General features: G+C 58.3%; 1 protein-coding gene across 1 annotated transcript in view; it reads left to right on the top strand.

The window, feature by feature from the left end:
* Nucleotides 1-2,860: 2,860 nt before the first annotated feature.
* LOC140455340 (calpain-1 catalytic subunit-like) overlaps nucleotides 2,861-10,980 on the top strand; it is a 52,768-nt gene continuing 44,648 nt past the window's right edge. The window contains 3 exon segments of the mRNA XM_072550123.1: nucleotides 2,861-3,020; nucleotides 4,728-4,897; nucleotides 6,579-6,590. Of these exon segments, the coding sequence (XP_072406224.1) occupies nucleotides 2,861-3,020; nucleotides 4,728-4,897; nucleotides 6,579-6,590 (342 nt within the window).

The following is a 10,980-nucleotide window of genomic DNA, read 5'->3' as shown; positions in this document are numbered from 1 at the left end:
CGGGGGTGAGGCTTAGGGGGTGAGGGTCCAGGGGTGAGGGTCGGGGTTGAGGGTCGGGGGGTTGAGCGTCGGCGGGGGGTGAGGGTCGGGTGGTCAGGGTTGGGGGGTGAGTGTCGGGGGGAGGGGGAGGGTCCGGGGGGTGAGGGTCCAGGAGGGTGAGGGTCCAGGGGTGAGGGTCCTGGGGGGTGAGGGTCCAGGGGTGAGGGTCTGGGGGTGAGGGTCTCTGTGGGTGAGGGGTCTGGGGTGAGGGTCCGGGGGTGAGGGTCTCTGTGGGTGAGGGTCTGGGGGTGAGGGTCTGGGGTGAGGGTCTCTGAGTGAGGGTCCGGGGGTGAGGGGTCTCTGTGGGTGAGGGTCTGGGGTGAGGGTCTGGGGGTGAGGGTCTGGGTGAGGGTCTGGGGTGAGGGTCTGGGGTGAGGGTCTCTGAGTGACAGTCCGGGGGTGAGGGTCTGGGGTGAGGGTCTCTGAGTGACAGTCCGGGGGTGAGGGTCTCTGTGGGTGAGGGGTCCAGGGGTGAGGGTCTGGGGGTGAGGGTCTGGGGTGAGGGTCTCTGAGTGAGGGTCCGGGGGTGAGGGTCTCTGTGGGTGAGGGTCCAGGGGTGAGGGTCTGGGGGTGAGGGTCTGGGGTGAGGGTCTGGGTGAGGGTCTGGGGTGAGGGTCTCTGAGTGACAGTCCGGGGGTGAGGGTCTGGGGTGAGGGTCTCTGAGTGACAGTCCGGGGGTGAGGGTCTCTGTGGGTGAGGGTCTGGGGTGAGGATCTCTGTGGGTGAGGGTCTGGGGTGAGGGTCTCTGAGTGAGGGTCCGGGGGTGAGGGTCTCTGTGGGTGAGGGTCTGGGGGTGAGGATCTCTGTGGGTGAGGGTCTGGGGGTGAGGGGTCTGGGGGTGAGGGTCTGGGGGTGAGGGTCTGGGGGTGAGGGTCTCTGAGTGACAGTCCGGGGGTGAGGGTCTCTGTGGGTGAGGGTCTGGGGTGAGGGTCTGGGGGTGAGGGTCCGGGGGGTGAGGGTCTCTGTGGGTGAGGGGTCTCTGTGGGTGAGGGTCTGGGGGTGAGGGTCTGGGGTGAGGGTCTGGGGGTGAGGGTCTCTGAGTGAGGGTCCGGGGGTGAGGGTCTCTGTGGGTGAGGGTCCAGGGGTGGGTGTCGGAGGGGTGAGGGTCCGGGGGTGAGGGCTTAGGGGGTGAGGGTCCAGGGGTGAGGGTCCGGGTTGAGGGTCGGGGGGGTTGAGCGTCGGCGGGGGGTGAGGGTCGGGTGGTCAGGGTTGGGGGGTGAGTGTCGGGGGGAGGGGGAGGGTCCGGGGGGTGAGGGTCCAGGGGGTGAGAGTCCAGGGGGTGAGGGTCTGGGGGGGTGAGGGTCTGGGGGGGTGAGGGTCCGGGGGGTGAGGGTCCAGGAGGGTGAGGGTCTGGGGGGGTGAGGGTCGGGGGGGTGAGTGTCGGGGGGGGTGAGGGTCGGGTGGTCAGGGTTGGGGGGTGAGTGTCGGGGGGAGGGGGAGGGTCCGGGGGGTGAGGGTCCAGGAGGGTGAGGGTCCAGGGGTGAGGGTCCTGGGGGGTGAGGGTCCAGGGGTGAGGGTCCAGGGGGGTGAGGGTCTCTCGGTGAGGGTCCGGGGGGGTGAGGGTCCAGAGGTGAGGGTCTGGGGGGGTGAGGGTCTGGGCGGGTGAGGGTCTGGGGGGGTGAGGGTCTGGGGAGGTGAGGGTCTGGGGGTGAGGGTCCAGGAGGGTGAGGGTCCAGGGGTGAGGGTCCAGGGGGGTGAGGGTCCAGGGTGAGGGTCCAGGGGGGTGAGGGTCCCAGGGGTGAGGGTCCAGGGGGGTGAGGGTCTCTCGGTGAGGGTCCGGGGGGTGAGTGTCCAGAGGTGAGGGTCTGGGGGGGTGAGGGTCTGGGGGGGTGAGGGTCTGGGGGGGTGAGGGTCTGGGGGGGTGAGGGGTCTGGGGGTGAGGGTCCGGGGGGTGAGGGTCCAAGGGGGTTAGGGTCCAGGGGTGAGGGTCCAGGGGTGAGAGTCTGGGGGATGGGTGTCGGGGGGAGGGTGAGGGTCCGGGGGTGAGGGTCCAGGGGTGAGTGTCGGGGGGAGGGTGAGTGTCCAGGGGGTGAGGGTCCAGGGGGTGAGGGTCCGGGGGGTGAGGGTCCAGGGGTGAGGGTCCAGGGGTGAGGTCCAGGGGTGAGGGTCCGGGGGGTGAGGGTCCAGGGGTGAGGGTCCAGGGGGTGAGGGTCCGGGGGGGTGAGGGTCCAGGGGGGTGAGGGTCCAGGGGGGTGAGGGTCCAGGGGGGTGAGTGTCCGGGGGGGTGAGGGTGATGGTGAGTGTCGGGGGGAGGGTGAGGGTCCGGGGGGAGGGTGAGTGTCCAGGGGGTGAGGGTCCAGGGGTGAGGGTCCAGGGGTGAGTGTCGGGGGGAGGGTGAGTGTCGGGGGGAGGGTGAGTGTCCAGGGGGTGAGGGTCCAGGGGGTGAGGGTCTGGGGGATGGTGTCGGGGGAGGGTGAGGGTCCAGGGGGTGAGAGTCCAGGGGTGAGGGTCCAGGGGGGTGAGGGTCCGGGGGTGAGGTCCCGGGGGTGAGGGTCCAGGGGTGAGGGTCCGGGGGGTGAGTGTCGGGGGGAGGGTGAGTGTCCGGGGGGTGAGGGTCCAGGGGGTGAGGGTCCAGGGGGGTGAGGGTCTGGGGGATGGGTGTCGGGGGGAGGGTGAGGGTCCGGGGGTGAGGGTGATGGTGAGTGTCGGGGGGAGGGTGAGGGTCCGGGGGGTGAGAGTCCAGGGGTGAGGGTCTGGGGGGGTGAGGGTCCAGGGGGGTGAGGGTCTGGGGGGGTGAGGGTCTGGGGGGGTGAGGGTCCAGGGGGGTGAGGGTCCAGGGGGGTGAGGGTGGTAATGTGCTGTCTTTGTTGTCTCTCTCAGGATGGCCTTCCCTGAATTCCTGCGGCAGTTCTCGCGGTTGGAGGTGTGTAACCTGACACCGGACACACTGCAGGATGACCTGATGAAGAAGTGGAACATGGCCGTGTTTAATGGCTCCTGGCGCCGAGGGAGCACTGCTGGGGGCTGCCGTAACCATCCCGGTGAATGAGCTCTTCAGGACATTGCTCAGAGCTAACCTGCCCCTGACAAACTGTCGCACCTACTCCCTACACACCCAGCCCATGACAGCACCAGCCCAGCCCCTGGCCAGCGTTCCCCCCTTATCCTTCCATTCCCTGAGAGAGAGAGAAAACACTGTCTCTGTCTCCGCCTTAAATACCATCAACGATGGAGCATCCACTTCCCTGTGGGAGCCAGACGCCAAGAGATTCCCCATCCTCTTGACAGGGGGACCTTCACCATCACCTCCCCAACCCTGCCATTTCAGTCAGGAACTATCACTCCCTCTGCTCAGAGTGTGACTGTAAGTTCAGAAGATGGAGATGGTCTCTTATTAAACATTAGCTTGATGTGTCGCACTGTCTTGATGGGGTGTGGTTCAATATAGCAGGTGTCCAGAGAGGCTTGAGGCTACAGGGGCACAGATCTTTAAAATGTGCCGACCAGCTGCAGACAGTAATGAGGAAAGCTGAGAGTATTCTGGCCTTTCTATTGTTGAGGGCTGGAGGATAAAGATGCAGGCGTTATATACAGAACCCTGGTCAGGCAGACCTTACTGGGAGCAGATCCTGGTACCCTACCTTCGGCAGGATAGACTAACCTTGCAGGGAGTACAGTGTGGGTTTACAAGAACAATGCCTGGACTTTAAGGGTTACATTACGAGGAGAGATTATACAAATTATTCTCAAGAATTTGGAATGTTTAAGGAGTGATCTGATCAAATCAGGATATTAACAGGAAAAGACAGGGTAGGTAAAGATCAACTATTTCCACTTGTTGGAGATTCTACAACGAGGGGCAGAGTCTGAGGATTAGGATCAGACTGTTCAGGAGAGATGTTAGGAAACACTTCCACACACAAAGGCTGGGAGAGGTTTGGAATTCTCTTCCACACACCGCAGCTGATGCTGGGTCAGGTGTTAATGTTAAACCTGAGAGAGATATATTGTTGTTAAACAAAGGGATTGAGGGATATGGAGTACGGTCACAGATCAGCCATGATCTCATTGGGACAGGGCTGGAGGGGCTGAATGGCCTCCTCTCTGATCTTGTGTTATTGTACACCTTCTGAACATCCATCACTATGACATCCACTGCTTCCCCTTTATCTATCTGGCTTGGTTCCTCCTGAAAGAATTCCTGTCAGATTTATCAGGCACCAGTTCATGAAGCCATACTGATGGCCCGTGTTGTCGATACCTGAGCACCAGCTGGAACAACCTCCCAGAGTAAACCTTTCAGATCATCTCTCATTGTTCAAAACTCCACAGAATATCACCTGAATTTCCTCACTCTCATGATAGGACAGGCCAGATATCCCAAGTACAAACGTCCTTCACACAGAGACCAGAACTGTGCACAGTGTTCCAGGGTTCTGGCGTTGTTACATACTGAACTGCAATTCCCTCCAATAAAGGCCAACATCCCCTCACTGGGGTAACTGGTTCTTGCACATGATCATTCTGCTTCCCCAGCTCAGTCTCCTGAAAATCAGCGCGGGCATTTCCCTCCAGCCTGGCCTCGCTGCTTATTTCTTTTCCATCCCCTCTCTCCGTCTCCCTAATGCTCACTCAGTTCCACTGTCACTCTCTCTCTCTCTCTCCGTATCACACTCTCTCTCCTCTCTGTCTCACTCTATCTCTCTCTCTCCTTCCCTAACTGACACCGTCTCCTTTTCTCCCTTAAGCTACGTTCTGGATCAATCCGCAGTTTAAAATCAAGTTGGAGGAAGAGGATGATGATCCTGATGATAATGAGCTTGCTTGCAGCTTCCTGTGTGCTCTGATGCAGAAGGATCGCCGTAGATACCGTCGCCATGGGCAGGACATGCACACCATCGGCTTTGCCATCTACGAGGTGTGTCCACGTGGGCTTCACCCTGACCCTACCTCACAATGAACAACCCTGTGCTACACTCCAGCAGAAAACTCCCAGGCCCCAATCCTGGTGTGGGCTAGTCCCCAGCAGGAAGCCCCTAGACCCCGATCCCAGCCTGGGCTAGTCCCCAGCAGGATGCCCCTAGACCCCGATCCCAGCCTGGGCTAGTCCCCAGCAGGAAGCGCCTAGGCCCTGATCCCAGCCTGGGCTAGTCCCCAGCAGGAAGCGCCAAGGCCCCGATCCCAACCTGGGCTAGACCCCAGCAGGAAGCCCCTAGGGCCCGATCCCAGCTTGGGCTAGTCCCCAGCAGAAAGCCCCTAGGCCCTAATCCCAGCCTGGGCTAGACCCCAGCAGGAAGCCCCTAGGCCCTGATCCCAGCCTGGGCTAGTCCCCAGCAGGAAGCGCCAAGGCCCCGATCCCAACCTGGGCTAGTCCCCAGCAGAAAGCCCCTAGGCCCTAATCCCAACCTGGGCTAGACCCCAGCAGGAAGCCCCTAGGGCCCGATCCCAGCCTGGGCTAGTCCCCAGCAGGATGCCCCTAGGCCCTGATCCCAGCCTGGGCTAGTCCCCAGCAGGAAGCGCCAAGGCCCCGATCCCAACCTGGGCTAGTCCCCAGCAGAAAGCCCCTAGGCCCTAATCCCAGCCTGGGCTAGACCCCAGCAGGAATCCCCTAGGCCCCGATCCCAGCCTGGGCTAGTCCCCAGCAGGAAGCCCCTAGGTCCTGATCCCAGCCTGGGCTAGTCCCCAGCAGGAAGCGCCTAGGCCCTGATCCCAGCCTGGGCTAGTCCCCAGCAGGAAGCGCCAAGGCCCCGATCCCAACCTGGGCTAGTCCCCAGCAGAAAGCCCCTAGGCCCTAATCCCAACCTGGGCTAGACCCCAGCAGGAAGCCCCTAGGGCCCGATCCCAGCCTGGGCTAGTCCCCAGCAGGAAGCCCCTAGGTCCTGATCCCAGCCTGGGCTAGTCCCCAGCAGGAAGCGCCTAGGCCCTGATCCCAGCCTGGGCTAGTCCCCAGCAGGAAGCGCCTAGGCCCCGATCCCAGCCTGGGCTAGTCCCCAGCAGAAAGCCCCTAGGCCCTAATCCCAACCTGGGCTAGACCCCAGCAGGAAGCCCCTAGGGCCCGATCCCAGCCTGGGCTAGTCCCCAGCAGGAAGCCCCTAGGCCCCGATCCCAGCCTGGGCTAGTCCCCAGCAGGAAGCGCCTAGGCCCTGATCCCAGCCTGGGCTAGACCCAGCAGAAAGCCCCTAGGCCCTGATCCCAGCCTGGGCTAGTCCCAGCAGGAAGCCCCTAGGCCCTGATCCCAGCCTGGGCTAGTCCCCAGCAGGAAGCGCCTAGGCCCTGATCCCAGCCTGGGCTAGTCCCCAGCAGGAAGCCCCTAGGCCCTGATCCCAGCCTGGGCTAGTCCCCAGCAGAAAGCCCCTAGGCCCTGATCCCAGCCTGGGCTAGTCCCAGCAGGAATCCCCTAGGCCCTGATCCTGGCCTGTCACTGTGCCACTGGTTGAGTCCAAGGACACAGTTTGTGCTTGGGGTGACTGCCTGCCCCCTCCCTACCCACTCCACTTGGTCTGTGCCTTGGGGGCCTCTCTCCCCCCCGCCCCCCCCCCCCCCATCTGTGGTTTCCCCTCTCCGAAACTAACTCTCTCTCTTTCTCTCTCTCCCTGCAGGTTCCAGATGAGGTGGGTGAATCCAATTCATTGACAGTGTCATCCTCTGAAACAGGAGTGGGCCATTCTGCCCTTCAAGCCTACACTGCTGTTCAATATGATCATGGCTGATCATCCAATTCAGTCCCCTATTCCTGCTTTCTCCCCACAGCCTGATCACTTGATCCCGAAAGACTGTCTAATGTCTTCTCATAAACATTCAATGATATGGCCTTAACTGCTGTCTGTGGCGGAGAATCCCACAGGCTCCCCACTCTCTCGGTGAAGATCTTTCTCCTCATCCCAGTCAGAAATGACCCACCCCATATCCTTCTACTGTGACTAACCCTTGGTTCTGGACTGCCCAGTCACTGGGAACATCCTTCCTACGTTTACCCTGTCTAGTCCTGATGGAACATTACAGCGTAGTACAGGCCCTTCGGCCCTCGATGTTGCACCGACCTGTGAAAATAATGTGAATCCCATCTAACCGACACCGTTCCATTCTCATCCATATGAATGTCCAATGCCCATTTAAATGCCCTTAAGGTTGGTGAGTCTACTGCTGTTGCAGGCAGTGCGTTGCGTTGCATGTCCCTACTACTCTCTGAGTAATGAAACTACCCCTGATATCTTTCCTATGTCTATCACCCCTCAATTTAAAGCTATGTCCCCTTGTGCTAACCATCACCATCCGAGGAAAAAGGCTCTCCCTGTCCACCCTATCTAACCCTCTGATTATCTTATATGTCTATTATCTTATTAAGTCACCTCTCAACCTTCTCTCTAACAAAAACAGCCTCAAGTCCCTCAGCCTTTCCTCATAAGACCTTCCCTCCGAACCAGGCAACATCCTGGTAAATCTCCTCTGAACCCTTTCCAAAGCTTCCACATCTTTCCGATAATGTGCGATGACTAGAACTGCAGACAATACTCCAGGTGCAGCCTGACCAGTGTCTTGTCCAGATGAAGAATGACCTCTTGGCTCTGAAACTCAATCCCCCTACCAATAAACACCCCACATGCTTTCTGAACAACCCTTTCAACCTGGGTGGCAACTTTCAGGGATCTGTGTACCAGGATACCGAGATCTCTCTGTTCATCTACACGACCAAGAATTTTACCATTAGCCCAATACCCTGCATTTCTGTTACTTCTTCCCAAGTGAACTATCTCACACTTTTCCACATTAAACTCCACTTGCCACTTTCTCAACTCAGCTCTGCAGCTTATCTATGTCCCTCTGTAACCCACAACATCCTTCAGCACTATCCACCACTTTGCCTACCTTAGTGTCATCTGCAAATTTACTAACCCATCCTTCTACGCCTAACTCCAGATCATTTATAAAAATGACAAACAACAGTAGCCCCAAAACAGATCCTTGCGGTACACCACTTGTAACTGAACTCCAGGATGAACATCTCCCATCAACCACCACCCTCTGTCTTCTTTCAGCAAGCCAATTTCTGATCCAAACCGCTAAATCACCTTCAGTCCCAAAACTCCGTACTTTGTGCAATAGCCTACCGTAGGGACCCTTATCAAACACCTTACTGAAATCCATATGCAGCACATCAACCACTTATCTGTTTTCAGATCTTGCAGAGTTGCTAAGACCTCCTCTTTGTCAACCTCAATCCCATCTAATCCTGTAGAGTGTATCTCTGTATTCTCACTAACATCACCCTTTTCTATTGTGAAGACTGACAAAAAGCCAGTATTCAGGGCTTATGCCCGAAATGTTGATTCTTCTGCTCCTTGGATGCTGCCTGACCTGCTGTGCTTTTCCAGCACCACACTCTGGACTCTGATCTCCAGCATCTGCACTCCTCACTGTCTTCTAACTGATCCAGTCTCTCTCCATCCATCAGCCCTGCCCTCCCAGGAATCAGTCTGGTAACCCTTCGCTGCCCTCCCTCCATCACCAGAACATCCTTCCTCAGATAAGGAGACCAAACCTGTCCATAATACTCCAGGTGTGGTCTCCCCAAGGCCCTGTATAATTGCAGCAAGACCTCCCTGCTCCTGGACTCGAATCCTCTCCCTATAAAGGCCCACATCCCATTTCCCTTCCTCACCGCCTGCTGTACCTGCACGCTTACTTTCAGAGACTGGGGTACAAGGACACCCAGGTGCCATTGCCCCTGCCCCTTTCCCAATCTGTCCCCATTCAGATCATCATCTGCCTTCCTGACCTCCCCCCCCCCAACCCCTCACATTTATCCACATTATCCTGCATCTCCCATGTATTTCCCCACTCCCTCAGCCTGTCCAAATCCCACTGAGACATCTCTGCATGTTCCTCACAGCTCACTCTCCCACCCAGCTTTGTGCTGTCTGTAAACCTGCAGAGATTACATTTAGTTCCCCCACCGACATCATTCATGTATATTGTGGATAGCAGGGTCCAAGCACCGATCCCTGTGGGACCCCACTGATCCCTGTGGTATCCCACTGATCCCCGCGGTATCCCACTGATCCCTGCGGTATCCCACTGATCCCCGCGGTATCCCACTGATCCCCGCGGTATCCCAGTGATCCCTGTGGGACCACACTGATCCCCGTGGTATCCCACTGATCCCCGCGGTATCCCACTGATCCCTGTGGGACCCCACTGATCCCCGCAGTATCCCACTGATCCCCGGGGTATCCCACTGATCCCTGCGGTATCCCACTGATCCCTGCGGTGTCCCACTGAACCCCACGATATCCCACTGATCCCTGTGGTATCCCACTGATCCCCGTGGTATCCCACTGATCCCTGCGGTATCCCACTGATCCCCGCAGTATCCCACTGATCCCTGAGGTATCCCACCCACTGATCCCTGTGGTATCCCACTGATCCCCGCGGTATCCCACTGATCCCCGCGGGACCCCACTGATCCCAGCAGTATCCCACTGATCCCCGGGGTATCCCACTGATCCCTGCGGTATCCCACTGAACCCCACGATATCCCACTGATCCCTGTGGTATCCCACTGATCCCCGTGGTATCCCACTGATCCCTGCGGTATCCCACTGATCCCCGCAGTATCCCACTGATCCCCGCGGTATCCCACTGATCCCCGTGGTATCCCAATGATCCCTGCAGTAACCTACTGATCCCCACGGTATCCCACTGATCCCCGCACTATCCCACTGATCCTTGCAGTATCCCACTGATCCCTGTGGTATCCCACTGATCCCCGCGGTATCCCACTGATCCCTGTGGTATCCCACTGATCCCCGCGGTATCCCACTGATCCCCGCGGTATCCCACTGATCCTTGCGGTATCCCACTGATCCCTGTGGTATCCCACTGATCCCCGCGGTATCTCACTGATCCCCGCGGTATCCCACTAATCCCCGCAGTATCCCACTGATCCCTGTGGGACCCCACTGATCCCCGCAGTATCCCACTGATCCCCGCGGTATCCCACTGATCCCCGCGGTATCCCACTGATCCCCGCGGTATCCCACTGATCCCCGTGGTATCCCAATGATCCCTGCAGTAACCTACTGATCCCCACGGTATCCCACTGATCCCCGCACTATCCCACTGATCCTTGCAGTATCCCACTGATCCCTGTGGTATCCCACTGATCCCCGCGGTATCCCACTGATCCCCGCGGTATCCCACTGATCCCCGCGGTATCCCACTGATCCTTGCGGTATCCCACTGATCCCCGCGGTATCCCACTGATCCCTGCGGTATCCCACTGATCCCTGCGGTATCCCACCTGTAACTTCCTGCTGCTTGGGAAAAATTCCCGTTTATTCCTGGTCTTTGTTTTTGTCTCCGAGCCGATCGCTGTCCATTTCAATACACTGCCCCCAATCCCATGTGCTCTAATCTTAGACATTATATACTAATGTGGGAGTTTATCGAAAGCCTTCTGAAAATCCAAGTAAACCACACCCACTGCCTCTGCCTTATTAACCTGACGAGTTACACCCTGGAGAATTCCAGCAGATTTCGAACTAAGGACCAATAAAAATATAGCATCAGAACAGCCTTTCGGCCTCCAAGCTTGTGCTGAACCTGAACCTCTGTCTAAACCTGCTGCCTATTTTCTCAGGGTCTATGTCCCTCTGCTCCCTGCCCAGTCACATATCTGTCCATGTGTATGTCCAGCAGTTGCTTAAATGTCCCCGATGACTCTGTTTCCACCACCACCACTGGTAACGCATTCCACACATTCACAACTCTCTGTGTAAAGACCCTACCTCTGACCTCTCCTTTATACCGTCCTCCTAATATCTTAAAACTATGACCCCTCGTACCCGTCAATCCTGCCCTGGGGAAAAGTCTCTGGCTATTGACTCCATCCATGCCTCTCATTACCTTGTATACCTCGATCGGGTCTCCTCTCTTCCTCCTTCTCTCCAGAGAGAAAAGTCCGAGCTTATTCAATCTCTCTTCATAAGGTAAGTCCTCCAG

This window comes from Chiloscyllium punctatum, chromosome 3 (genome assembly GCF_047496795.1).
Source record: "Chiloscyllium punctatum isolate Juve2018m chromosome 3, sChiPun1.3, whole genome shotgun sequence".
NCBI lineage: Eukaryota > Metazoa > Chordata > Chondrichthyes > Orectolobiformes > Hemiscylliidae > Chiloscyllium > Chiloscyllium punctatum.
The sequence above is the reverse complement of the archived record's forward strand: the minus strand, read 5'-3'. Positions and strand labels throughout refer to the sequence as shown.